General features: G+C 42.9%; 1 protein-coding gene across 1 annotated transcript; it reads left to right on the top strand.

Moving 5' to 3' along the window:
- The first annotated feature begins 637 nt into the window (after window positions 1–637).
- Window positions 638–27,176, top strand: SS18L1 (SS18L1 subunit of BAF chromatin remodeling complex). Its single transcript, XM_006274322.4, has 11 exons — window positions 638–765; window positions 7,537–7,613; window positions 10,596–10,680; window positions 13,033–13,177; window positions 18,323–18,520; window positions 19,034–19,198; window positions 19,936–20,037; window positions 20,555–20,647; window positions 24,212–24,331; window positions 24,617–24,744; window positions 24,987–27,176. Exons 1-11 carry the CDS (start codon window positions 697–699, stop codon window positions 25,011–25,013), a joined length of 1,209 nt encoding a protein of 402 aa, XP_006274384.1. The 5' UTR covers window positions 638–696; the 3' UTR covers window positions 25,014–27,176.
- Window positions 27,177–27,374: the final 198 nt, after the last annotated feature.

Raw genomic sequence — 27,374 nt, 5'->3', positions numbered from 1 at the left:
GCCCTTCCGCTGTCACGCGCCTGGCCTACGCCTTCTGCTTCCTGTGCGCCAACTGCGTAGGCGCTGCGTTTCCCCACCCCCCTTCATGTTCTACCTTACGCACTTGGCGTACATACCTGCGTGTCTCCCACCCCCCCGTTTAACGTAGCCGCCGGGTTTATCAAGGTGGAGGATTTCCTCTCCGCTCTTGGCGTACACGCGTTCTTTGCCTACGCCATTGACGTAGTTATCAAGGTGAAGTTATCCCACGCACTTTGCGTAGGAGCGGGCATGATTTCCCTCCCCCCTCCGGCTTCACGCTGCACTCCACGCACTTGGCGTACATGCCGCCTTCCCTACGCACTTGGCGCACCTGGCTGCCGCTGCTCGCCTGCGCCAGGAAGCCGGGGCGCGGGACGCACCATGTGCAGCGGCGTGGGGGGGAGCGGGGGAGGGGCTCTGCGGTGGGCACCGCCCCCGCCCCCCCCCCGGACCCGAGCCGCTGGGCCCCCCCGGCGCGCGGGGCTGTGGCAGAGGGGCGCGGGGGGCGGGGCCGGCGCGGGGGGCCGCGGGGCGGGGCGTGGGATGTACCATGTGCGCCGGCCACCCCCGCGCACTGCGGACAGCCCGGCGCGGCGGCGGCGCCGATCGCAACCGTGAGCGCGGGGCCGGGGCCGTGCCAGGGACCCGCCCCCCCCCGCCCCCGCCCCCGCCGGCATGTCGGTCGCCTTCGCCTCCGCCCGGCCCAGGGCCAAGGGCGAGGTCACGCAGCAAACCATCCAGAAGGTGAGGGGGGGGGCATCGCCTCACGGCCCGGGGGGGAGGGGGTCACAGCCGGGGGTGGGGGATGGGGGCTTCATCCATTATTCACCCGGGCACGGCGGGGGGGTGAGCGCCGCCGCCGTCACCACCACGGTCCTGCGGTACGGTCACCATCCGTGTGAGCATAGCGTTATTACCGGGGGTATTCGCGTTATTAGCAGTAGTGCTGGCATGATCGTCACTGTTACTATTAGTGTTGGCATTATTAGTATTATCAGCGTTATTAGCATTATTAGTAGTATTAGTATTAATAGTATCAGTATTGGCATTGTTAGCATTGGCTTAGTATCATTAGTATTAGTGTTATTACTAGTATTAGTATCACTAGCATTATTATTGGTATTGACATTATTATTACTAGTATTATTTCTATTATATTACAAGTATTATTATTATTATTATATTACTAGTATTAGTAGTAATAATAATACATTGTTATTATATTACTAGTAGTAGTAATAATAATGCATTGTTATTATTACTGCTACTAGTATTAGTATTGTCAGCATTAGTATTGGTTTAGTATCATTAGCATTATTAATAGTATTGGCGTTATTACTAGTATTAGTATCATCAGCATTACTATTACTATTGGTATTATCAGCGTTACTATTAGTATTGGCTTTATTAGCATTAGTATTAGTGCATTATTAGTATTAGTAGTAGTATCAGTGTTGTTAGTGCTAGTATCAGTGTTATTGTTAGTATTGGTATTATCAGCATTATTGGTATTGCCATTATTATTAGTATTGGCATTATCAGCATTGTTAGTAGCATTGGCATTATTAGTATTAGTATCAGCATCATCAGCATTATTATTAGTATTGTTATTTGTATTAGTATCATCATCAGCATTATTATTAGTATTGTTATTTGTATTATCATTAGTATCATTATCAGCATTATTATTATTATTATTGTCATGTGCGGTTGCACTCGTCGTGGCTTAACGCCAAAGGGCAGAGGTTTCGAGGGGCTTTCTCATCGGGCTCGGTCCCTGCTGGGCTTCCCTACAGAAGCGGGTGCTGAGGGGACCCACTTGGGAAGTTCGGGGGATGCTTTTGTAGGAGAAGACGCGCGAGGGTGATGGGCAGGGGGGAAGGAGCCCCTCCCAGGCCCTGCTGCCGTCCCCGGGGATAACGGAAGAGGTGTGGAGGTGTCAATAAAGAGCGTGTCTGTGCTGTCGATTGGTTTTGCTGAACAATGCCTGTCATGCCCAGCTCCAGCCTGCGTGCTCTGTGTTTGCCCTATTGCGATGTGCGGGGGGGGTTGCGTTGTGCGGGAAGGGATGAAGGTCTGATGTAGTCCATTTGTAAAGGATAATGGCGAACAAAAAAAGGTGTCAGCTCTCAGCAATCAGCTGTTTAGGAGGATTTCCTGCAGTCCAGCTAGCATCTAGTGCCAGGCTGTGAATTCTGGGGCAATGCGTTTTGCTGGAGGACGAGGTCAAGATTCAGGAAAATGAAGGCAGAACAAAGTACCCCGAGAGAGATGTTAGAATCTCGCATCTCTAAATGCCAGGAGAGCATTTGGAAACTCGTTCCATTTTGCCTAATTCTTGGAGCATGTGAGACGTTGTCATCAGACCCACTTCATTTCAGAGGCTAAAATATTTAGACAGCAGTGGCAAAAGGTGCAGCTTTATCCTTTATCTGGATTTTTGTGGGTTTAAGGCAGAATTTCACATCCTGTGTAGGTTAGTCTTTTAAGTTCATTTTCAAGGTTTCAGTGTAAAGGACAGTCGTAATCTCTTAATTGTCCACGCACTTTCCCTCCTGTCCGTGATAAACCTAGTAATAGTTTGGGGCTGCAGTCTGTTTCTTGGAAATATATAAAAATCTTTTCCTCTGACAAGTACACTCCATGCTTTCTACATTAGGCTTGCTCCTTGAGTTCTTGATTCTTGGCAGTGATGGTCTTTTTTGAAAAGCACTGACGCTTTTATCTGAAAACAAATGCATAAAAAAATTAACTTGACTTTGCCGTCATATATGGGGGGCAGGGCGGAATCTAATTTTGGGGCAGGAAATTGCAACAGTGTGCGTTCATCAGAAGTCAGACTTTATAGTAAAAGATATTTTTCACAAAGATGCTTGTTTTCGGCTCATGTTTGAATACACAAGCAGCTAGTTTTTATGATGCATGCTACTGACTTGCTTTCAAAAGCTCCTTTCAAGCCTTTATCCTTCCGAAGCTAACTATAATCCTTATACAAAACTTCATGTGAGGAAAGTGAAAGACTGTAGGATTGCAGATTGACTGTAGCTCATGGAACAGCAATGGGCATTAATATTAACCTTCGATTTACTTCTCTGACAGATTAGAGCCTACTTCTTTTTAGCAGTGTTATACTACAGTTATTCTCTGGTCTTTTTGCAACAAACAGTTGTGTTGCTTGGATTGTCAGCACTGAATACACATCCAGAGGTGACGTTTGATCCTTAAACCGTCTTACTAGACATGAGGATGCCAGCAGCTGAGCTGTTCATTAATATTGGAAAATATTTTGAGGGTCCTAAGATGATTACAGTTTTTCAGGAAAAATGATCCTCTCCACTCAGTTGCAGAGAATTGTATTAGACTTTCCACAGAATATCTCCATCTACATCATCGTAGGTTCGACACAAACAGTGAGTCAAATGAAATCAGAGCTTTGTTGGGAATATTTTGATTTCAGAGGTTATTTCCCAGATGCCATGCATCCGGACACCATGCCCAAACCATACAGGAGACGCATGAATCTCGCCTGCCACAATTCTGACTCTTCCCATCGTCGGCAGGGAGGCCTTGCTGCTGGCCTGTCTTGGTAGGACACAAGAGATGCTCCATTCCTCAGATCCCCTTGACAGGTGTTGCAGAGATGCGTGCTGTCAGGAGTTGTGATCAGCAGTATGCCCCCTGGCCTGGTGATGACATGCCCCTGTTTGTACAGTCTGTAGAAGCCAGAAATCTGGATTCTGCTTGTCCATTTGCTGTTGACCAAAATATGGGACTACGTGATGCTGCTGCTGCTAATTTTTTCCATGGTTTGGTCTTTGTTTTTAAATTTGTTAAGAATCCTTCTGCATCATTCCTTAAAGAAAGCAAGCAACTGCATGAACAACTAGATACCTAGATGAGATGAAACGTATTTCAAGAAAATGTTTTCCCTTTCCTGAAGATGCTGCGTATTCAAAAATGTGGGTCCAGTCCTGCAGTACCTAGAGTGCATCTTCTTCCATCCTTCACTCTTTCACCTATAGAAAGCTTGTGACGAACTCCAGAGGAAATAGTGATAATACCATAGGAGGCCCTTAGAGCAGGCCCTTTAGTCTCTCAGCACTTTCATAACAGACTGGTCTGTCTTTGAATCAACTTTACAATAACCAAAAGATGAATTTTAGTTAGTGTCCATGGTATAATGAGTTAATTAAAGAAACACGTATCTCATGTTTGCATTTTTTTGGAAACAAGTCAAGCCCTGGCAGAGAGTAGTGTTTAAATTATACCTTTGATCGCCCTGTAAACAGCAGCTCACTGGTGCCTAGTTACTCAATATTCTCCTTTACAGCTCCTCTGTCTTAGTGCAGAACTCACTGCAAAGGGCAAGGAAACGCTGGGGGATGTGGTTCTCCTGCAAAGGCAGTTGCACTTTAATCAGAAATGCGAATTTCCAACTGTACTCTTTCACGTGCAGTGGGCTCCACGTGCTTGCTTATTAATTTGTTGTATAGAAGAGCTGATGTTATTTCATGGGAACATCGCCTCTGTGGAAGTATAGCTTGGAAAGATGCATGATGGGGTAACATACACATGGTTTTAAAAGCTGGATGGTATTTTAGAATGAGCTACAGCTGTTGAGTGGATGGAGCGTGTACTTTACTTCCGCTTATCTGGCTTTTCAGGAACAGCAAAGCAATTGATTCTGAATGCTGGATACCTTAACTAAATCCTTTAAAAATAACTGCTCACCAAAATCACCATTAGAAATGCAAGGCTAAGCTGCTCAACAAAGTCGTGTGGGTATAGATGTCTTTTGGCCAAACCTTTCTGAAGTTCAGCACGTAACTTTTGATTAGAACATCTCTAGCTGATGGCTGGCTGCCTTTTTCAAACCACTACCACCAAACTCCTGGCTTGCTTACTAGCATGGGGGATTTAAGAACCCCAAAATGAGGAGATGTAAAGATGTCATGGCTGGAGTCAGATTTTAGAGGATTGAGATAAAAGAAGTGAAGCCATTTGATTAGAATTTTTATCAGCCCAGCCTGTGCCCTGACTATGCACGGGGCTCACGCTTCTGTAGTTCAGAACAGGCCCTTCGGTAAGTGCGTAATTGGGAGGGAAATACTTAGTCTTTGTGCTGCTGTGTTCCTAGAAGGATCAGCTGTGAATTGCCATGTGAAGGATGTGTCCAAAGGAGAAACACTGGGAGGAAATACTCTGCTGAACTCAACATATGTTCATTAAAGGGACATGTATCTGAGCCTGGGTTGCCCAGCAAAGGTTGCTCATATGACTCCTGGGTTCCAGACTAAGTTGAAGGTTTTATGGATGTCCCAGGAGTGTTGCATCTCCTGTAGAAACTTGCTTTTGGAGCACTTCCAGTGTATGAGTAGGCTATTCTGCACAGCAGAAGCTACCTATTTTACGTGCTGCATCACATTTGTACCAAGCTGGCTTCTTGGCTTGTGAAGCAGGAAGAGATAGCTGATTGGATGAGGTGACAGACAACATGAATGTGCTTCAAAGATGTTTGAATACTGCATTTGCATGGGGAGCAAAGTGTTGGGTGATACTACCTGTACTGCAATGGCACATGGCAGCTCCAGTCAATACTGTGCCAGCTGCTGTGCAGACCTGTAGGAAAGATGCTGTCCCTGCTTTGACCATCTCTCGGGAATTTTCCCTCTTCAGATGTCCAACCCAGTCTTGTAGACCTGAGATTCAGCTTTTCCAGATAAGTAGTCAAACGCCTTTCAGGCAGGCCCCTACCTAAACTGCCTGCTACGCAACGCAGTCTTTTAGAAGACTGCTCGACTCTCGGACAAGGAGTAACAACTCTTCTATTACTGCTTTTGACATTGGCTGCTTCTGAAGTGAAGGTGCTTGCATATGTGTATATATGTAGGGAAATCATATATCCCTGATCAGGGTATATACAGAGTCAAGGACCCATTCAAAACTGTTAGGCTAGACCTTAGTGTACTAATTGAGACAAATTGCCAAATTTGCAGCTGTAAAAGTCCAGCAGCAGATGGGGTAGGCAGTAGACCTGCTTGTTTTTAAAGCTACAAGAAATCCAATAGCTGTTAAAACGGTAACGCAGTTCACTGCAGATGCATCTATTTGGTGACCTGTTGGGGCTTTAAGATGCAGGACCCACACCACTTCGCATGTCTCCTGGCGCTGCAAGTTTGTCAGCCTGTCCCTACTGTTCGGACATTGAGGTTTATGGCTGTTCTACCTTTTGGTTTTTCTGCATTTTGTAAAGGGTCTTCAACAAAGCGAGAAAGGAGCCTTCCTGAATTCAGTCGTAATGCCACATTTAAACAGATGCATGTGCACTAAGGGGCTCTGGAGCTCCAGTCTGGAGCTGGCGATGGGTGCTGAATGCACAATCCAGACAGTGATTGGGGCTGAATGCACAACAAAAAAAGGGAATATGTTTCTCCTCCTCTCTGTGTAGCCCAGACTCATCCCATGTTATCTACATATCTGGCTCTTTTCAGATCAGCAGAGTAGGCTTAGAAACTGCTCCTATTCCAAAGCCTTTCTAGCTAAAGGTAGCAATGTCCGAGTGGGCTCGATGGGTGTACGACCTCGGTCCTGGCCACCTCCAGGAGCTAATGGAGTTGCATTGATAAGACGTGGTTCTGGGATCCAGGAGGGTCCAGTGTGGAAAGGTTGTTGCTAACATTGGTTTATGGTCACGTGTGTGTCCGATTTTCAAAATCAAACTTCCAAATCCTTTCAGACTGTCAGACCTTGGGGGACAGATGATCATATCACGGATGTTTATGCAAAGGCCAGCACAGTAAGGAGCTTGTGTGGTTGAGTCTTCTCTGTGCTGCCAGTCTGTACATGTCAAGTGATAATAATCCCTCCTTAGGCTAGGGGTAAGCAGCACTGACATTTGCTTTTGACAACAGTGGAAGTTAAGTACAAGCCTACAGTATGGTGGTCATGAGCTGTACTGTTGTGTGTTAAGCAGCATAAGTTGCACCAACCCTTTCATTTCTGAAGGAAGTCTTGTATTGCCAAAATACCATTTTTTCTCTGTTGAGATGAACTAAAAATGTGAAAATGTTGTGGGTATCCTATAGAGAATCCTTCACAGGATCGGCAGTCTGAAACCAGGGGTATACAGACTATTTCAGTGAGACAGTTGTAAATCTTTTGCATAATTTTTTGTTTTGTTTTGTTATTCCTATTCAGATACAAGGTGGAATAGTTCCAGGCTCAGATTAGCACAAACCGGAGACCTCCCATCCTGACTTGATTGTTTTCCTTGTAACATTCAATAATGATATTTCACTTCTGGGAGTAGTTGGGAGAGATCTGATTCTGTATTAATATTCCATTTCCAGCCTAGGCACTTTACAGTGACCTGAGGTAACAAATATATACAAAGAACCATCCACAAGATAAGAATGAGTGAAAGCAGAATATTACAGAAAGAAGAAAACTACAGCAGTACTTGATGGATTTCAGCCTTATAGTAACATGTCTTTTGATGCTTTGTTTTTTATCCAGATGCTAGATGAAAATCATCACTTAATACAGTGTATTATGGACTATCAGAGCAAAGGCAAAACGGCAGAATGTACCCAGTGAGTATTATTAACGTTAAAGATTGTTCCCAGGCTTCTTACCACGAAGGATGTTGTGAACGATGCTCTGTACCTGCCAGTGGCAAGAGTACTTGGATTGCTAATTTTCTAGGCTTTACTGTGTATTAACAGGTTTAAATTGCTTTTGGGACAAAAACATTTTTTGTTTGTTCATTTTAATGTTTCACTCTTGGGCTTTTTGAGCAGTGTCGTTTAAAAAAAAAGAAAAAAAAAGGAAAAACCACACACAAAGCAAAGGGAAGTGGCGGAAGAGAATGAGAGATGTCTTCAAAATAAGCAGTAAGGCTGTATCAGTGGTTTTGTTCAAATGAAAAGTAAAATTGGCAATAGTTTATGCCTGGTAAATGCACGTTCTCTATGTCCCTCGCTGTGGAAGGAGAGTGACGGTTCTGACTTAAAACATCAAGTGAATCGTAGAATCAAGGGATTAGAAGGGACCTTGAGTTTCATCTAGTCCAACCCCCTGTACAGGTTTGCTATTCCTAAACCATACCAGGTAGATGCCTGTTCAGCTGTTCTTGGAAACCTCCAGTGGAGGAGTCTCCACTCAGTGTCCTACTGGTTTTATACTTAGGAAGTTTTTCGTGAGATTTGACTGAAGTTTGCTTTACTGTACCCACCCACTGCCCAGTGGCCTGCCATTTGTGGCCCGGCAGAAGAATATTTGCCCATCTTCTTCCCAGCACCCTTTCAGATACATGAGCACTGCTCTCATGTACCCCCTTTCCCAGTTTTTCTATATCCTTCTTAAAGTCTAGTGTTCAAAACTGGACACAGTGCTCCAACTGAGGCCCAACCAGTGCCAAGTAAAGTGTTGCCCTCATATCACACAGTTTGCATACAGTGTCTCTATTAATGCAACCCAACATTTCATTTGCTTATTTTTTTGTGATAGCATCAGACTGTGGGCTCCTGCTGAGTATCTAATCTACCATCACCCCCAGTTTCTTCCTGGCCATGTTACTGCCAAAAGTGAAACACAGAAATATAAGTTGACCCCCCTCTGAATTATTCTGTGTGCCAAACTCCCATTCAAAGCAAGCATGGATCAGATGCAGGATTGGGCCCACGTACTTACCTGAGGAAGGAAAAACGAATGGTGAGAAACGTGGTATTTTGACTGGAGAAGAGCAGTGTTTCTTTTAAAGTCACTTTTTAGACCCAATTCTGCATTCACGATACAAGCAAAACCCCAGGGGTTGAGCTGTTACTGAATGATGGGACATTTTCTCACACACATGCATGTGTGGTGAGTGAGGGAGTCTTTCCCATATAAAAATGAAAGCTGGAGTCTCTCTTCTTAAGGGTTATGTTCCTGTTATGAGGCAAGTGCAGGTAATTCTCATTGCAGACACTACACAGGCACAGTGACAGGAGACAGCATGTCTGCATAATGCCGTATGCTCTGGAGTTCACAGAGGTAAGGATGAGGCTTTAGAATAATCTTAACATATCATTTACAAAAGTAATTATAAAGAAGTGTGAATTTAGGATTATGGGACCATTTGTTCAGGAGTTAAATATCAGTGGTGGTAGGTAATTATTTTCTAGTTCACATAAAGTTAATAACAGTTTTATCAGAAAAAGGATTAAATGGTATTTCTCAAAGATTTTGGTGAACTCTGCATATAAACGATGGTATGGGCTTATTAATTGATATTACTACTTGCTAGTCTTAATCATCAAAGCGGCATGCATCTTTACTGGAAGAATGGATTGCAGCTCAGTCAGGAAAACCTAGCAAACTTGCCACAGGACAGGGAAAGCTGAAAGGCCAGCAAGAAAACTGTTGATCTCTTAAAACGGAAAATGTATGCAAGAGGGAATCATAGAAAATTCCAAGAAAATTAGGGTTGGAAGGGACTTTAAGAGGTCATCTATTCCAACTCCCTGCTCAGAGCATCCCGAACTAGATCATCCCAGCCAAAGCTTTCTTTAGCCAAGTCTTAAAAACCTCCGTGATGGAGACTCCACAGCCTCTCTGGGTAACCTGTTCCAGTGCTTTACTAACAGAGGAGAAGTTTGCCATGTATGTTTGTCAATACTTCTTCGCAGGAGATTTCAGTCTTTTTCAGCAGGAGGTGAATATTCACTTTGTTCACTGTGATTTACTCACCAAAGATTTGGAGCACTAGATAAAACTGTAAGTGTTCTGCACAGATCATGCTAAACAGAGAGAGAGTCGGGGTGTTCTGTTACCTTCTCAGCTCCATGCTTCTGCCTTCCTTTGCCCCATTTTCATTTGTGTCATCACTCTGGCTTCCATTTTCCTACTTCTTTCTCCTAAACCCCCACCAACAGGAAATTGTGTTTAAAAAGGTGTCCCTTTTTGTTCTCTTGGTGCCTTCCTTGCTTCTAAAAGTTTAGCTCTACTCTTGCTCAGTGGCACAGCGTTTAGTGTTTCATTCTAGTTGCCCTCCTGTTCCTCATCCCAATCTTTTCAAGTTTACTCGGGGAGGAAGCATGAATGTTTCACATGGTTTCGGTGACTGGCACTGCTCAGTCCTAAAAAGACAGTGTTCTCCTGAGCTTGCTTACAGGGCAAACAGTTTTTTGTTTGCGGGGGCTTAATCTGTATGCACTGCTAGGGCATAAAGGAAATAAAGGCCCCATAGCTAATCATTAAAGCAGAGGATTGGAAGTTAGTACTCCAAAGCTCAGTTACTGTGTCTACCAACTATTCAGTGCATTTTCAATATCTCTTTACTTCCTCAGTTTAACCATTTGTAAAATGGATATTGGGTACTTTGACAGGTTCTGATAAAACTAAGGACAGCACAGAATTGGTTGTTATTTATTACGATGGAAGTAGGGTTGTTATGTATTAGGATGGAAGCAGAGCGGCTAACTTATACCTACTGAGGATTTGTAGGCTCAAAGACAAAGTTGCAGTGAAGTCATGAAGTAGGATTTTTAGATAGTTAACATTTTACGAAGTAAACTCTGCTCCTTATCTTGTAGATACCAACAAATCTTGCACAGAAATCTGGTTTACTTGGCAACAATAGCAGATTCAAACCAGAACATGCAGTCGTTGCTTCCTGCTGTGAGTACCAATACTAATAATAAGCATATTTACTGAGACAAAGAAATGATTGTTTGAATATTGATTGGAAAAAAGGGTGTTAATAGGAGTCTTATAGAAACAATTTTTTTAAAAGGGTTCTGGATTTCAGTAGACTGCCTAAGAGGATAAAATACTTTAAACCTCTCTCTCTATTTATATATAAAAATCAAGATTGGAGGTCTTGATCCCCACTGGTGTGCCCTTCGTTTATAGATCAAATGCATAAATATTATGAATCCATTATAGAGGGCTGAACATGTCCTATTATAAATCTCTAACTAAGCAAAATTAGCTGTTGTGCACTTTCAAATGTCATTAATTTAAGGACTGATATCGCAGGATTTCCCAAGGCTTGAAACAAATTCTGTGTATCCCCTTGGGAAGCTGAGAGACTCCCTTTTTTAATGGTACAGGGCTCCTGTTTTTAGCCTTGAAAGCTCCCAGAGTACTAATCCTTAATCTTTTACTCAATGAGGATTAAACATTGCATAATACCTTTACCTAGATTACCTGCCTATTTCCCTGCAAGCCAAGCAGGTGCTGTGGTGGTGAGCCCAGCGTAAGGGTCTGATATTTCACCAATGAAGTGAACAAGATTTTTCTGACTCCGGTGGAGGCAGGGTCAATGTATAATGCTTTTGTAGCTTGGAATCTCTGACCTGCGGATGGCCTAGGGCTCGTTTCTGCAGTCACCTGACTTTACAGTAATTTTGCCTGCCACAACAGACTGTTAGGATCATCTCGCCTAGGGCTGTCCAGCTGAAAGGGTTGAGTGATCCTGCCCAGCTGTGATTCCCACTATTGCTCTGGCTGCAATAGCAGCCAGATTCTTTGCACTCCCCCTCCCTCCTCTGGCTTCTGGAGTCTGTGCTCACCCCAGGGAGGCGGTGCAGCGCAGCGCAGCATCCTGGTGATGAGGCAAGGGCTGCATGGCACACAGTGCAGTAGTGGAGGGGTGGGGGGGGCAGGTGCACAGTGCAGTGTGGGACCCACATGAACATGTGTAGTGGTGGTGGGGGGAACATCTATGCAGGATAACTGAAGTGGTGGTAGGGTGTGTTGCAGCGGGGGTGGGAGGGCTGGGCGTGTGGTGCAACATGGTGGGGGTCATTCATGCAGTGTGTGACCCAGGAGCTCATGATCCCCACTGGCGTGGCCTGTAGAGCATGCAGTCCCCAGCCTCCTAGAAGTTAGACAGCCCTGCTTTAGTTTGCCCCCTTGTAGAATGCTGCAAATAGGACTTCCCTGGAATAACTGAACCAGAGCAGATCCTTATTAAAAAAACAAAAACAAAAAACCCACAAACCCTCCAACCTTGATTTAAAGTGAATTTAAATGTTCAGCAATGGAGAATGAATTACTACTTGGTAAGTTGTTCCAAAGGCTACCTAAAAAATTGTGTCTCGTAACTGGTAGGAATTTGTTCGGCAATGGCTTCCAGCCATTGGATCCTGTCATCCCTGCCTGCTAAATTGAAGAGTCCTTCGTTATCAACGTTCTGTTCCCAATGTTGATCGTTACAGGCTGCAATCAAGACTAGTTTCACTAATGCAGCTTTTACTGCTTAAATAAATGAGGCCAGAACTAGAATTATGAGGAGTGTCTTGCACTCGAAACTTGGCTAATTCTATCTCAGCTATGCAGGTGGTCCGATAACAGATATCAGCTTAAGAAATCCTTGCTTCTTACAATCATTCTGAACATTTTTTTATTTTTTTGCTTGTGGTCAGATCTGGTGCTGCTATTCAGGGGACGATTCCCATTGATTTAAATGAAAGTTTTGTCTGAGTAAAATTGTCAGGATTAGACACTGTGTTCATAACTTACTATTCTGCAGTGAGTTTCTAGCCAATGTAAACTATTTAGAAAGTGGCAGCTTTGTCCACTATGCCATGGCTCATGATTTGCTTTACCCACATTCATCCCAGCCAGCGCTGACATGCGAGTAATCTTTGCTTGTGCCTTTAGCAAGCCTGCTAGCTTGCATTGAGTTTAGCAAGCTGCTAGCTTAGAATGAAGCTCGCCTAAGCACAGAAGGGCCAGCCCGAGGTCTGAGCCCTGCTGTACACCTTGACTTCACTGGGGTACGGGTTTCTTACTGGCCTCTCTGTACCAGGCTGACTTCCAATTGGTAGGAGTACATAAAGAAGTACTTGCTTTTGCAAAACCAAGCCCAAGGCCTGCAAGATGTGGAAGTGCATTTTTGGTTGAGTCCATTTGCAGCCATAGTCATGTCAGCTTGGGGAGGGTGGAAGGATATTGGGTTTTTTTGTTTTTTTTTTTTTTTTAATTAAAACCTAAAAATCTGCTTCTCCTCCCTGTTGTTTGCAGCCGCCAACGCAAAACATGAACTTGGGCCCAGGCGGAATGACTCAGAGCGCATCCAGCCAGTCCCTCCATTCACAGAGCAATCTCAGCGATGCGATTGGGACAGGCCTTCCTCCCTCCTCCCTCATGCAGAGTCAGATTAGCAATGGTGAGCGCTGTTCCCCTTTGTGCTGCTTTCCTGTTGCCTGGCAACAACATCATTAATGCAGAATATACTTAGAAAGAGGTCTGTTACAGCTCTGTAACTCACCTTCAGGCATATGGGAATTTCAGGCACATGCTGAAATATTCACAAAATGGCTACACTTGACATTGCTTCTTGGGGTCTGCAAGGGCTCCAAACCACTCAGTATCTCTCTAGAGGGAAAATTAAAAAAAAAAAAAGTTATAAAAATGTGTCATGAGAATCACCAATTAAAAGATGCCTAATAATTAAACATCATAATGAGTTTGATCATAAAAATACACTGGGTTGCATACTGCATGTATTTTGCAGACAAGCAGTCAGTCCCAGTGAGTTAGGTGAGATAAACAGGCTGAAGATTGCTCATCTCAGTCGCAGACTCTGGATGAGGCCTTTATACTGAAAAGTTCTTCTAATACCTTTTCAGAAATAAAATGGAGTAACGTCAGTCTTCTTCTAAAGAAATCTAAAAATATTGTACCACCTGACCAAATAGTTGGCATACGTTCTTTAAGGGGAAGCTGTCAACTTAACAAACAACCTTTTGTCTGATTTCCCCCCCCCCCCCCCCCCCCCCCCCGAAGACACATTTAACTGAAAGTGGCTAGAGGGACTTTTTTTGTATTTTTCAGTTTGTTCACTTTGTGTATTTGACAACATTTGGTATCTTCACACTTCCCACTTCACAGTTGCATCTTTCTGGTGTTGTTCATGTGCATCTTTTCCCAGTGATAGAGTAGAGAAATTCATTTTCTAAAAACAGGAAAATGTGACTGTAAAACCTCAGACCTTGCTGAAATGACCCAGGAGCAGGTGCAAGCTGTGAAACTATTTCTCACTTTTTTTTTTTTTTTTAAAGCCAACTTGGGGACAAGTTGACAGTGTCCCTTTAAACCACTGCCTGAGACTCTTCCTTTGGATAGTTTTACAGCTTATAGTTCTGACCTTCATAAGTTTATTCTGGGCCTCCTGGTTGTAAGGTTCTTCAACTAACAAGGATTGCTGTGTTTTACTCAGAATTTCCATTTTCATTATTGTTTTTGATTTTCTTCCTCTACATTTTCTGTGTGAATTCAATGGTGATTGGAAGGGTCCCAACTGGCAGCCTTGAAGCCCTCGGTGTTACCTGTGCTGTGGCTAAACAAAGGACAGTGGCAGTGCCCATCAAAGTGTGCCAGCCCTGACTAGATTTCAGGGGGTGAGAGGGTAGCTCCGTCTCCATCCCCGGTTTATCCTTGGGCTCTCTGCTGAGAATTCCAGCAGAGCAGCTGGTTAGTGCCAGTCAATATTGTCCCAAGAAGACAACCCTAGTGCAAACTCAACTAAGTTCCCAGCAAAACAAAGATCTGATTATAATATACCTTTGCAAACTGAAACTAGTTAGTGTTAATAACAGTAGCTATAAACAGTATCTGTGTCTCATCCTTTGACTACAGCTACATTCATTCTCCCTTCCTCCCCCCACACCTGCCTCTCACCTACTGACCATCTCAATTTACATTTTAACTGACTGGCTTTCTTGCTTATGTACTGGCCTCTGACTGCTTTACCACTCCACGCAGAAAGAGCACAGACCGTCTGCAGCCTGACAACAGACCCTCAGCCTGACAAAGGGTGTTTGTGTCCGAAAGCTTGCTATGAAGAATTTTTCCAACTATTTGAGTTGGTCTAATAAAAGAGATCAGGTTTACCAAAGAACCTTGTCTGCCTGTGAGTAACAGTAGCACTGAAGGTGTGGTGGCACAGATATTAGCACAAGCCTTCCAGGGAGTCTGGGTATGTATTCTGCTTCCTATCATGTGCTCCAACCCATGCTGAATCATCTTCACTGCTCCTGTTGTCTCTGCTTGCTAGATTCAGCTAGCACAGGCATGCTGCAATCCTGCCCTTGCTTAACTGTGTAGCCCAGTAGTTCTCAACCTTTTTAGATTCAAGGCAGCCCTTGGAAAATGCAGGCTTTTAGCTTTACTTGTTTTTTGATAATGGAAAACTAATAGAGCAATTATTTTGTTGCAAAGACTTTGAAAGACCACAACAGGTCAGAATGCTTTGGACACTATAGATTTCTATTTGAAATCTGGGTTTAACATGTGAATCGCATGTAGGTGTTTGTACACCTAACTCTGCAAATATTGTGTGGCATCCTTAAAAGGATCTCGTGGCACCCCTGTATATAATGGCACCCTGGTTGAGCATCATTGGTGTAGATGCCCCCTGTGACTGACAAACTTATTTACGGCAGTATCTTTCACAAACTAGGTATGCAAAGGCGCCTGCAGTTCTCAGAATGAGAGCTCTGGCATTTGTGGCAAGTGGTCAAGTGACAGCAATATAGAATGGCGCCCATAACTAAACAAGATAATGCACAGGAGGGAGGGACAGCAGTGCCAGCTTCCATAGCATCATCCTCGCTCATTCTTAGAAGGAATCAGCTCTAGAAAGAAGATCAGGTTTCTATGTTCATTCAGTCCCTGACATCCTCCTTAAGACTGCCAGCCAGGGTGCCAAGTGCAGTGATTTGGTTGACGGGGACAGAAACAACCACTAGCATTTCAAATAAGCCTTCAAATGCCAGCCAGAATAGGGGTTGGTTTGGTTTTTTTATGCCTTGGTTCCCCAGCCGGGACCATCTAGCTTAAACAACAGCTTGTAAACTTGGCTGTGTTCAAACTAATCCAGTGGTTCCCAACCTTTTAGGACCAACTGGTTCTGCCAGCCTTCAGCGTTTATCATGGATCATCATGTGCCCTTTCCCTAAGGGCCCTTGAATTACGTCTCCAAGTTTCTGTCCACAGCCATTAGTTACAGAGAATCTGTTTAAAGTGAGGGTGAGATTCATAAGTAGTCCTACAAATCTGGGAGCTGGAGCTTTAAGAAAAGACTGTAAGTAATGCTATCTTGGACAAAGCCTGCCGAATTTGTAAACACCCTCAGCAGAAGTGCTCTCACTCAAAAGTGATTACTGGCTCTGTTATTCGTTCACATGCCTTGTTGTCTTGTGTTTCATTCAGGAGCAAATATCAGCTGTACAACACATGCGTAACTGTAGCAAGGCATACCTCATACCTCGGTACAATAACTTGGCATGGTTCCACTGACTTCAGTAGAGCTAGGTCTGTTTGCACTCGCTGAGAATCTGGCCCCCACTTTGTGTAAGGGAAAATACAGCGATCTAGACTACAACAAGTGTTCTCATTTCAATATTCATAAATATTTTATGAATAATTAAGGAAATGTATACAAAAATATTTAAAATGCCATTCAGGTTATAAATTCAACTAATAACAATGGCTTAAAATAACATTGTGACAGTAGTGCAACATATTGCTCTATTGTTTGGGGAACAGCATGTGAGCAAATGAGCTTGCAACAGTACCTTGAAATGGTAAAGAGTACATATGACTACATTTCTAAAGCATGGGACTGAAAGGACCCAAAGCGATAATGGGTATGAAACAGGGACCTGATTCTGTTCAGTTGAAGTAATGGCAATAGAACTAGCACACCCTGGGGTCAATAGGTCCCTGCTTACAGCCCCCAGCACAGTTGTTCATACTGTGACTAACTCTCTACAACTTAGAACAACATGTTTTAATAATCAAAATCAGCTGTACCACTGGGGTGACCCCAAGTACAAATAAGACCCCTACACCTCTGGAAGGTTGAATGAAGCCACAAGGTTCCTTCTTGCAACCCCGTACAGGAAAGGAAGGCTGGCAGTTCCTATCCCTATTTCTGATCTTAAGAGTTGAAATCAGGCCAGTTTGTGTGTTGCCACCTCAGCAAAGAGCTGTGGAAGCACCCCTGAAATGTGTGGGGACTAGGAAAACGCTAGCTCTGCTTCTACGAAAGGGCAGGGCTGGTAACCCAGAACCTTTGGAAGTACGCTGAGGAAAAACTCTTTAGTTTATAGGATGATTCACAAGGCTCTGTGGAACTCCCTCTTTCTCTTTAGGCCCCAATGCAAAGACAGAAGCTTTCGATTTGATTTACAGAGCTCTGTGAAAGCAAATCAGCGAAGTCAGGACATAGTGTCCTGCTATGGCAGTCCCGGTTGTCTGGATATTATTGCAACATATCCTCAGAACTGAATTCCATGGGTAGGAGTGGATTTATGGAGAAGCAAGGCCATGTAGTGGACTGGTGTGGGAGGAAACAGGGTCATAACAATAAGGTTTATCATAGTGTTCTGGAAAACACCTCCTCAGAAAATCTGGGTTATCAGCAATTGAGCTGTTACAGGGAAGGAGGACAGGAGGAAGAAGCGGATATGTCAGCTGCAGAGCAGGGGGTGAGTGAGTTAGGGTCATGCCCTTTCTTTCCTTCCACCCTAATGAGGTTTGATAGACCCCCTTTCTCTCTCCTTATATGGAGGACTTGCTGGGACTTTCTCCCCCTCGCCCACCCTTTATGGCACTTTGCTGTGCTCCCACCAAAAAAGCTGATGCCTCTCCCCCATGGCCTGTGAGATGGCAGAGTCCCTGCATCCTTGGTCATGTGCTTTTAAACTTCAGCAGACGAGAAAGCCGATTTGCAAGATGTTCTGTGGATGCCTTGGCAACACGGAGGCACTGCTGGGTCCTTCCAGTAACACCTTGTGCATGAGAAGGGGTGAGGAGAGTGGGAACGCCTCACTTGCAAGGGAGAAGGGAGCAGAAGCTGACAGTTGTCAAGTAACAGCAGAGATGTCCAGGGGCTGGGACTGTGGGAGTCCTTGGTTAATGGTAGTGCCTGAGGCTGCACCTGGCACTCTGCCAACCATGCTGCACGTTACAGCTGTTTTCTGTCATGCTGATGAGGCTTTCTGGTTGTAGGGCTCCAGCTCCAAAATCTGTTTCTGTTTTCCTTTCAGCCCAGGTTTGGTTCTGGGGCTGAGGCCCGGTTTAGCTCTTTGGCTAGGCAGGCCGTTTTAACTGCTCTGTAATTAGCAGGGCCAGACGTTGGAATTTGGGGGATTGTTTTTGTGACTGTTGGCACAATGAATTTTATTTCACTTGATTTTTTTCCTCCCCCTCATTCCTAGGTATGATAACAGTCACTGCAGAAAGGCTTGCAGAACTCTGTGCGTTTTCAGTAATGTTCCTTGCTGCTTTCTTTGCTTTCCCTTAGGTCCCAGTCATGTGTCTATGCAGCAGTCAGGCCAGAATACCATGCCCACCACCTCCTTGAGCATGACTGTCAGCAGTCATGCCACGGGGCCTGGTTACAGCCATACAGTGCCTGCATCTCAGAACGTGCCAATGCAAGGCCAGGGGTCAATAGGCAATTATGTGTCTCGAACAAATATCAACATGCAGTCTAATCCAGGTAAGGCTCATTTTCCTTCTCTGCTGGGTTTGAAAGGACTTGGTTAAAGTTGATTAGAGAAGGAATGAAAAATGCAGGTAGATTAATTTCCTCATTAATTACTTTCCTCATACAAGACAATTGTGGTTCTCCTGCAGCAGTGAATTTCTGTTATTCATTGAGATGGGTTGCATTTGTAAATGCCCAACTGAAAACATCACAGTGGCCCCCAAGCTTCATTAGCCCCATACCACAGTGCCTATGAGCAAGTCTCTATGACCTATGGATTAATGACCTATACGAGTATGAAGTGATATAATAGCATATTGCTTCAGATGAGAGAATATAAAAATGAAGTATGTACACTGAGACAATGGATACAGTTTGCTTTTTTTCCTATGGAAAATTAACAGGGTGACTAGGATGGAAATAGAAGCCATTAACTTGTCTGAGGGTTTTAGCTTATTTTCAAGGGGACCAAGGAGAGAAATATGACCTCTCTTTAGAAACTATTGTTATCTATGTGCTATATAGTCTCCATGATGCACCAACAAGTGGCAACGTCACATTATAATTCAGCACAAGGAGGGAGCCAACATTACCAAGGACAGTCCTCCATTGCCATGATGAGTCAGAGCAACCAAGGCAACAGCATGATGGGACAGCGACCCATGGGTCCCTACAGAGCTTCACAGCAAGGTAAGCCTTCTACTGGACTGTTTTAGGGCAGAGGTAAACAGGCAACAAAAATGGAACAATCTGTGAAGGGAGGACCCCATTGATTGATGGAAATAGAAAGTTAATTAACCTTTATTTTTTAACAGATGCCTCTGTTAAGATATTTAATGCTAACTATATTATTATCCATGTGTTATCCATGTATCCATATCCTTTTTTATATCACTTAGCAGGGCCGTCCCGAGGAGGCGGCAAATTGAGGCAACCGCCTCAGGCCCCGCGCTTTGGGGGGGCCCTGCAGACAGTACCGTACAGGCACTGCCATGGCTGCTGCGTGCCACTGGCTCTGTGCTCCAGCTGCTTGGTGCCCCCTGCCAGTCCGCACTCCAGCCGCTCGCCACCCCCTGGCCCCACATTGGCTGATATGCCCCGGGCCCCCCACACCCCTAGGGACAGCTCTGCCACTTAGTGACTCAGATTAACAGTTTAATTGTTTGTCACTTTTGGTGTCATTGTGTAGGTATTTTACCACTGTGGAACTACTCTAATTTAATCTAACTTCTTTCTGTGAAAGCTGTTTTCTTAGTCTGTGAGCAGAATATTTTTGACACAGCTCTAAATATGTAAAGCTCAGTGATTTCTTCAGATGAAAAAATTGTCCCCTCCAAAACTAATTTGCTTATGAAAAAGTATTGCTTATGTTTACGGCCCACTTAATATGCACGTTTGCACGCTCTCTTTTTTTTTGTGGTTTGCAGGTTCCTCTCAACAGTACATGGGGCAGGAGGAATATTACAGTGAACAGTACAGCCATGGACAAGGCTCGTCAGAGCCTATGAACCAGCAATATTATCCAGATGGTAATTCTGTTGAGCAATAGTAACTGCTACTGATGCAACAGAGCCTGGTAGGGTGTGGAATTGCATAACTATCACCTCCAAGAGATGAAAGAGAAATTAACATAAACCAAACATACTGTACGCTTAAGATTTGTTTCCAACCTGACATGCCAAAAAATCCTGGTCCCACTCCATTGTATGTAGGTTTGTGTACCCATATCATTGCAGCATCTTAACATGCAAACTGTGTGCTGAAAAGAGGACAGATGTGCACTGGTACACAACCCCTTTAATCAGGAAGTACTGCTTCAGACATGGCAAATGAATAGCCTTTTCATCAGCAGCCTATCCACTTTATGCTAGCCTTCTTCAGAGCTCTCTGCTGCTTCTGGCCTAATTAGTGAACATAAGACTTTTAGTCCTTGGTCTGAAACACAATATGTGTGTATGCATAGTGTGCAATACATATTTTATATATAATAAGGCATGTAATTATGCATGTATCAGATGAACCTTTTCCATTTTCTGTTTCTTGCAGGTCATAGTGATTATGCATATCAGCAGTCATCCTACACTGAGCAGAGCTATGACAGGTCGTTTGAGGACTCTACACAACATTACTATGAAGGAGGTGAGAAGATATATTGGCAGTCTGTGCAAACCAAAGATTTTGCCCACATATGTACTTTACACTTAGGAAAATGTAAAAGCTGTTTTATGTAATTTCTGCAGAATTAAGGGTTGTTTGTCTCCTAGATTGAGAGATCCTCCTAAACTGCAGGTTATTCAGAAGAGTAAAATTAAATAGAATGTAGTTGGGCATAACAGCTTTAAGCAGTATAGCGATGCTGCCATGACTATGCAGCCTTTTGGGAATCAGCAATAGTTCATACATACACCTTGTGTGAACTACAAAAATGACCCTTGCTAATAGCAAGGCAGGTGTAGTCAAACAAGGTGGAATTATAGCAGTGGACAAAATAGCTGTGGGAAAAAGTAGTGGCCAGAATATCAGGATTAACGCCACTCATAAGAAAATAAGCTGTAAGAAATTCTTGTTTGATTTTAAATGGAGTTGAAATCAAGTGCTATTAAATTATTAATTAAAGACAAAGGTCGTGATGGGAAAATAAAGTTCATGCTGGATTTAGAAAAACTGGTTGAGAGCAGGAAGAACTGGTGGCTGTAAGTGGAAACTTTTTAAGCTGAGAAAAAAGGAATTGAAAGGAGTTTGTTTCAGAGCCTCTGTTTTTCATTCTGACTGTTCAACTTGTTGGGCATCTGTAAACAATTGCCTGAAGTCTTATATGAATGTAGCTTCAGACTTGTAAGTGAGAACAAAACAAGGCTGAGTGTTTCTGAGTTATCAGGTGATGCTAAAAACTGCAAGTACAGCAAATTCTGAGAAGAGCTAGAAGCATACTGTAAAGAGGATCCCATTATTTAGATAAGAGGGACTACCTAAATGAGAAAAGGCTGTAGAACCAGATCCCATTGTTGTTACTGTGTTAACAAGAACCATTTTCAAGTTGTTCTTAACAAATTCATAATTACATATTCAAATGTGTAATGGTCAAGAAAGCTGTTCTCCCTTGAATAACTAATATTTATGTTTCACTGTGTTTCAAAACTGAAAAGAAACACAAATATACAGGAGTTATTTTGGGGTATGATGCTTGCTAAGCATTACATAGCCAAGAGGAAAAGTAAAAGAGGAGAGAGTTGGGAGTAAAGGAAACAAGTCATAGAACTTTTGCTATTAAAAAAACCCCTGCAGTTTCCCCTTCATCACTGTATTGGCCACAGCACTGGAAGGGGCCTCCCAGGGCATTGTATCCAGATCCCTGTGTTCTTAAGCAGCTATTCACCTGAAGGTCCCTATAAATCCCTATAAGGTTATCCACTCCAGACCCTCACTAAGACGACTACAAGGCACAAAACCAGACACACCAAGAAGACCTTACAAAATGCCACAGGTTAAGCAGACCAGGTAAGAGCACTACTAGTGCCTTACCCTGCAATGGCATTTATTTACTGCTTTTCACTTTCATATAAATGTCAGTGTTTGTTGGGTTTAGTGGAAGGAGAAAGCTGCAGGCATCTTTTGCTGGAGGCATTATTTTTGGCCATTCAAAGCACAGGTAATATAATGCAAAGATCTGTATATTCATGCCAGAGGAGTTGAGAAATAATCGTACAGGAAAGAGTTTAAAAGGCATGTGAGATGCCCAATTCCCACTGAATGTTAGGAGCCTAAATCACCACCAGTGCGATTTTTGCCAGTCATCCATTGGTCACAGCATAGACTTTCCCTATTCTGATGGCTTGGGAAGACTTCATTTCTGTATTATATATCTACTGCTTACTACTATCTACTTAAATGCTACCCAGAGAGGGTTTTTTCTTTTTGTATGTAATGCTAAATTAGTCATTTCATAGCAAGTGTCATAATGTTTATTCCAGAAAGGAGTGGTAGAATTTTCAGACAAGTTAATGATCCCGTTGCCTGAACCTTTGTGGAGAGAAATAGTTTGAAACACCACTGTGAAGCCTCAGTTCATTTTGTTATTTCAGGATATTCCAAATTGGATTTCCCATGTAAGTGTTTTAGCAATTTCAGTAAAAAATTACAGGTTCCAATAGCAAATAGATACCTTATTTTCTGTGAAAATATGAATAAAGGTCATTATTATTAACTGAGAGCTACTTGGGAAGCCTAATGTTGAGTCTGCTCTTTTACCTCTGGGCGGGTTTTTTTTTTAGAGAGTTATTTATTTTGGAGCAGATTTTTATTTGTATGTTCAGAGATGTAGACTGATAATCAGCTCTTTTTGATCCGTTCTGACTTGCTGTGAGCTCCACAAGACATGGAATATATCCATATTTGCGTATCAACCAACTGCAAATCAAGGGCAGTGCACTATGCATGTTTTTGAAAAGCAAAATCCCTTTCCAAAGAGTAAAACAGATTTAAAATACATTCTAGAAATTAAAATGCATTGCATCCCAGAGAATATAACTAAAATGGTAAGCGATCTAAGTCATTTTAGTAGATATCTGTCAAAATATCCATCATGATATTTTTCTACAATATCACATTATTTTTTAGCCTACCACTGCATTTTACAAATAACTCCATGGAAGCGTGATAATGAAGTCTGCTTTCTCACTGATCACATATACAGACTAGTTTCCTGTTTCTAAGTTGCTCCTCATAGATCAAGTTATGCTACAAAGGTAAATACATTGCTTCCATTGATGTATATGGGAGTTGCAGTGTGTATCTGAGCGTAGTCTTTTGTTTGATGAATTCTGAATGACTGAGCTGCTTTTTGAGAGAAGAAAAATTATTTTCTCTAAAACAGAAAAATAGAAGGCCAACCAGGCCCACTCCTCCTTTCTGATGTTTGGAAAGGGAGCGCTTAACAATCCACACCTTCTCTTGTCCCTGCTTGATTGAGGCTTCTCTATCCAGGCATTGCTACAGCATTAGGTATTTTGCTTTTTTAGAGAAGGGCTGTTCCAGTGCAGGTGAGGGAAGAATGCAGAAGGGCCAAGTCCCCAAACACTCGGATGTGAATGTGAGAAGGTTGTTGGGAGATTCTTCCACTTGGTGAAGAATTTCTGCACCCTACTTAACAGACCCATTGCGATCCAGGAGATGTCTTCAGCCCCATGACCCACTGGTTTATTACCAGACGCCTGCCAGTCACCTAGCCAAAGGAGAAACTTTCAGCTCTCCCTTTGCTGGGAGAGACTTCTTCTCTTGACATCATTGTGTTTTACATTTGGATTATTGGAGTCTTTTAATAATGTGCTCAAAGAAAATCTATTGTGCTTTGTTCAAAGGATTTTTTTTTACATTTTAAGCATTTATATATCTGGTTAATGGAGGGCTGATATTTAAAATTGAGGAAAAGGGAGCTGCTGGTGTTAGGGATGGAAGGAGATCAGATGGACATTCATTTCTTAAGGAATATTATGTTCTTGCATGATATCCCTCTCAAATGGACTAAAACAATGAGAAATACATCTCTGATCTCCGATCAGTTCGAAACAGCAGGAGACTGGTTTTAAAGGAATACTCTTTCCTAGGTTTCGTATCAACGTATTGCTATCACTTCTTTTCAGTGCAGTAAAACCTAGGACAGTGGTTTTGCCTACAGATAAACTAAAACCTTCCTCCTCTCTCTAGGAAATTCTCAGTATAGCCAGCAACAGGCAGGATACCAACAGGGAGCTGCGCAACAGCAAACGTATTCACAGCAGCAGTACCCAAATCAGCAGAGCTACCCGGGACAGCAACAAGGATATGGTAAGGAAACATTTGTTGTCAGGTCTTGTGTCTGCAAGCTTTCATATCAATGTGTTGGGGTAGGGCAGGTATTTACCCAGCTACCCTGATAGATTTTGCAGCCTGCACTGAGCTCTGTGCCGCTACAGCTGTACATTTACTGGTATCTTAGCCAAACGGTTTAAAAAGTTGGCTTGGCTTAGCAATACTCGACTACAGTTATAGCGGGTGTACCTGTATGCTGTTAACCACAAGGCTTTCCCTTGGAAAATAAAACTTTGGTGATAAGTTTTGCTGTTTTCTCAGGTCCTGCACAGGGAGCCTCGTCTCAGTATTCCAGCTACCAACAGGGACAGGGGCAGCAGTATGGAAGTTATAGAGCTTCTCAGACAGGACCATCTGCTCAACAACAGAGGCCTTATGGCTACGAGCAGGTAAATTACTTTGATTTCTGCCGTAAACAGCTATGTGGCTTTATCTTGTGCACAAGAAAAGCTATGAGTTCAAAGACCTAGATCCACTGTCAGACCAGAGGATCCTGTGTGAGTGCATTGGCAGTTCAGTAGTGAGCCTGTCAAGTTTCATGAGCCAAAAGGTGACCATTTCTCCCAACTCCCTGTATGTCCACCTCAGAAATTATATTGTCTAACGCATCTTATTTTTTCATTTTTAACAGGGCCAATATGGAAACTACCAGCAATAAAGGGACATATTCCTGTGTCAGATTCATTTCAATAGTATATCCATCTTTTGAACTGGATGTACAGGCTGATTCATTGTAATATGTTGGTTATCCCTTAGCACAAAGCAGCGTCTGTATGTGAACAGTGTTCATTTCATGCTGGATATGAAGCAGTGCACTACTGGTAACAAGACAATGCTTTAATGGTTTGATATTTGGTGCTGTGTCTAGTACTGTATGTTGATTACAATGCAGAAGTTTGTTTCCCCCCCACCTCCCTCCCCATTCTTGATGTTTCTGAATAGCTTTAGGGGTCATTTGATCACAGTTCTGTGCATCCAGTTCTGGAAAATAGCTAGAAGATTCTGCAGTCCAGGAAAATACTAAGATAGTCACATCTGCGCTCAGGCAGTTATCCTAGTACAGGTTACAGACCTTTGTTTCACTGGATGCATTGCAGTTTACCTGTTTTATATGCCAGCCTCTGAAATCCATGGCTCTTGTATCTGCCACTTTATGGTAAAGGGACAGGTACACTCTTTACATTGAGGCAATATCCATGCTATAAGATGAAAACAAAACTAACTAAAATCATATTTAATTGGCTGAAGATATTCTGCACAGCAAATTTGTATCATGGTTACAAGGCCTAAATACCCACCTCTTTTAATATATATACTATTCCACGTTTTTGTAGTAAATGGTACAGAAAGATGATCAAAACCCATATTCAAGAAAATACTAATCACTAGAGGCACCTTTTATGCATAGACGTAAAGCAAGGTATGTGTCGTCATGAACAAAAAAATAAAAGGGAGCTTTGGAATCTGTCAGTCTGCTAGACATCAATATTACTTCATATTGTGCTTAGCTTAGGAAAAAAACTGGCAAAATTTCTGTCTGAAATACACTATTCCAGATTTTATAGCACACTTTGGTTCATGCCAAATTTCCCAAGCAGGTGGTTAGTTGCCCTTTTCATTTCTGATTCTTCCACTGCCCTACTTCACACTTTCCAGAAAGCATTACACCTATAAATCATCAGGAACTGGCTTTCTGCAGCTCCTCGTTGCTTTTACTTTTCCCTACTCTAGCTTGATAGAAATAATTCAGAATCGGTGTGAAAAATCCATTTTTGTTTAAAGGGAACATCTATTATGCATATGGAAAGGGTGTTAATAGGTTCAGCTGTTAGAGGAAAATCTATAGAGGGAGAACTGAGAAATACCGTATGTGCATAATGGTAGTTAAAAGCCGATATGAACAAGAAGAAAAAATGCAGTTCTTACTCAGTTTAATGCTTCATAAAAATGATGATACATTCAAATTGATAAAACGGTTCTCTGTGGCTAAAGTGTTAAAGTGACCAAAATGTATGTCCCATGTATTTTTTTTTTTTTAAATGCAAATATTAGCCTAAAATTAATTGGAACTTCTAGACTATAGAGTTGAATTACACCCTCTATGGAGTTTTTTTTCCTTTTCTGTCTAAATTGGCGTGTTTGTTGGTTTTTACATTGTGGAGATTTTACCTTCTGAAAGCTAAGACCTACCGATATAGATGTCATACTTTACATTTTGATTTTGCCAGGAAAGGCTAACCTTACGCCTGGATAGCTAAACAGCTTCTTATTAAATGTTGTTCAAGCTGTGCCCTTGCTACAGAAGCACTTCTTCTTCTCATTGCTGATCAAGGAAATGGAATTCACGTTTCGAGTTGGTCTTCATTTCTCTTTCTTCCTGCTGATGTTTGCCTACAACTCTTAAGTATCAAGAAAAGGACAGAAAAGGAAAAAAAAAAAAAAGAAAAAAATGAAAGTTTTGTTTTTCCATAGGTGTTACTGTGACAGATAGCTAGAACACAGTGACTCCTTTCCAGCTGGGAGATTGCTTTTTACGTGGATTTTGAAAGTGCAGAGAAAAGACGAGCAACAGTTAACAACACCATGCGAAGCAGCAACGTGACATCGGGTCCGCAATGTCTTACATTAAGAACTTCTTGAATGTTGTGTATATACTGTATCTGAAAGAGCACTTTGGAAATAGTTTGTACATTTTATTCCCTAATTTATACATGATTTTCGGGGTGTTAAAAGATTTCTAACGGCGAATAACAGCCCGTTTATTTAATGTGCTGTCCATTTTTATGTATCGATGTGGAACAAAGTGATGCCAGCGTTTGGACTCGTCTTGTTGCCTTGTTGCCTCATTTCCTGCGTGGTCACGGAGGACGCTGGGGTTGGGGGGCAGCGAGCACCCCGAGGCTGAAGGTGCCCGCTTGGAAATAACAGGGCATGGCGCTGAGGAGACGGGGGAGCCTCGGCTCCATGCAGGTCAGCGCCAAGGGGGAGCAGGCACAAGCGCTGCAAGGAGCTTCAAGAA

This window comes from Alligator mississippiensis, chromosome 9, assembly GCF_030867095.1.
Source record: "Alligator mississippiensis isolate rAllMis1 chromosome 9, rAllMis1, whole genome shotgun sequence".
Taxonomy (NCBI): Eukaryota; Metazoa; Chordata; order Crocodylia; family Alligatoridae; genus Alligator; species Alligator mississippiensis.
The sequence above is the reverse complement of the archived record's forward strand: the minus strand, read 5'-3'. Positions and strand labels throughout refer to the sequence as shown.

Excerpts from the sequence above, each read along its gene's own strand:
- SS18L1 (XM_006274322.4), top strand. The coding sequence starts at position 697 with ATGTCGGTCGCCTTCGCCTCCGCCCGGCCCAGGGCCAAGGGCGAGGTC. Across the intron at positions 766-7,536 it reads CGCAGCAAACCATCCAGAAG|ATGCTAGATGAAAATCATCA; the intron begins GTGAGGGGGGGG and ends TTTTTTATCCAG. Across the intron at positions 7,614-10,595 it reads AAAACGGCAGAATGTACCCA|ATACCAACAAATCTTGCACA; the intron begins GTGAGTATTATT and ends CTTATCTTGTAG.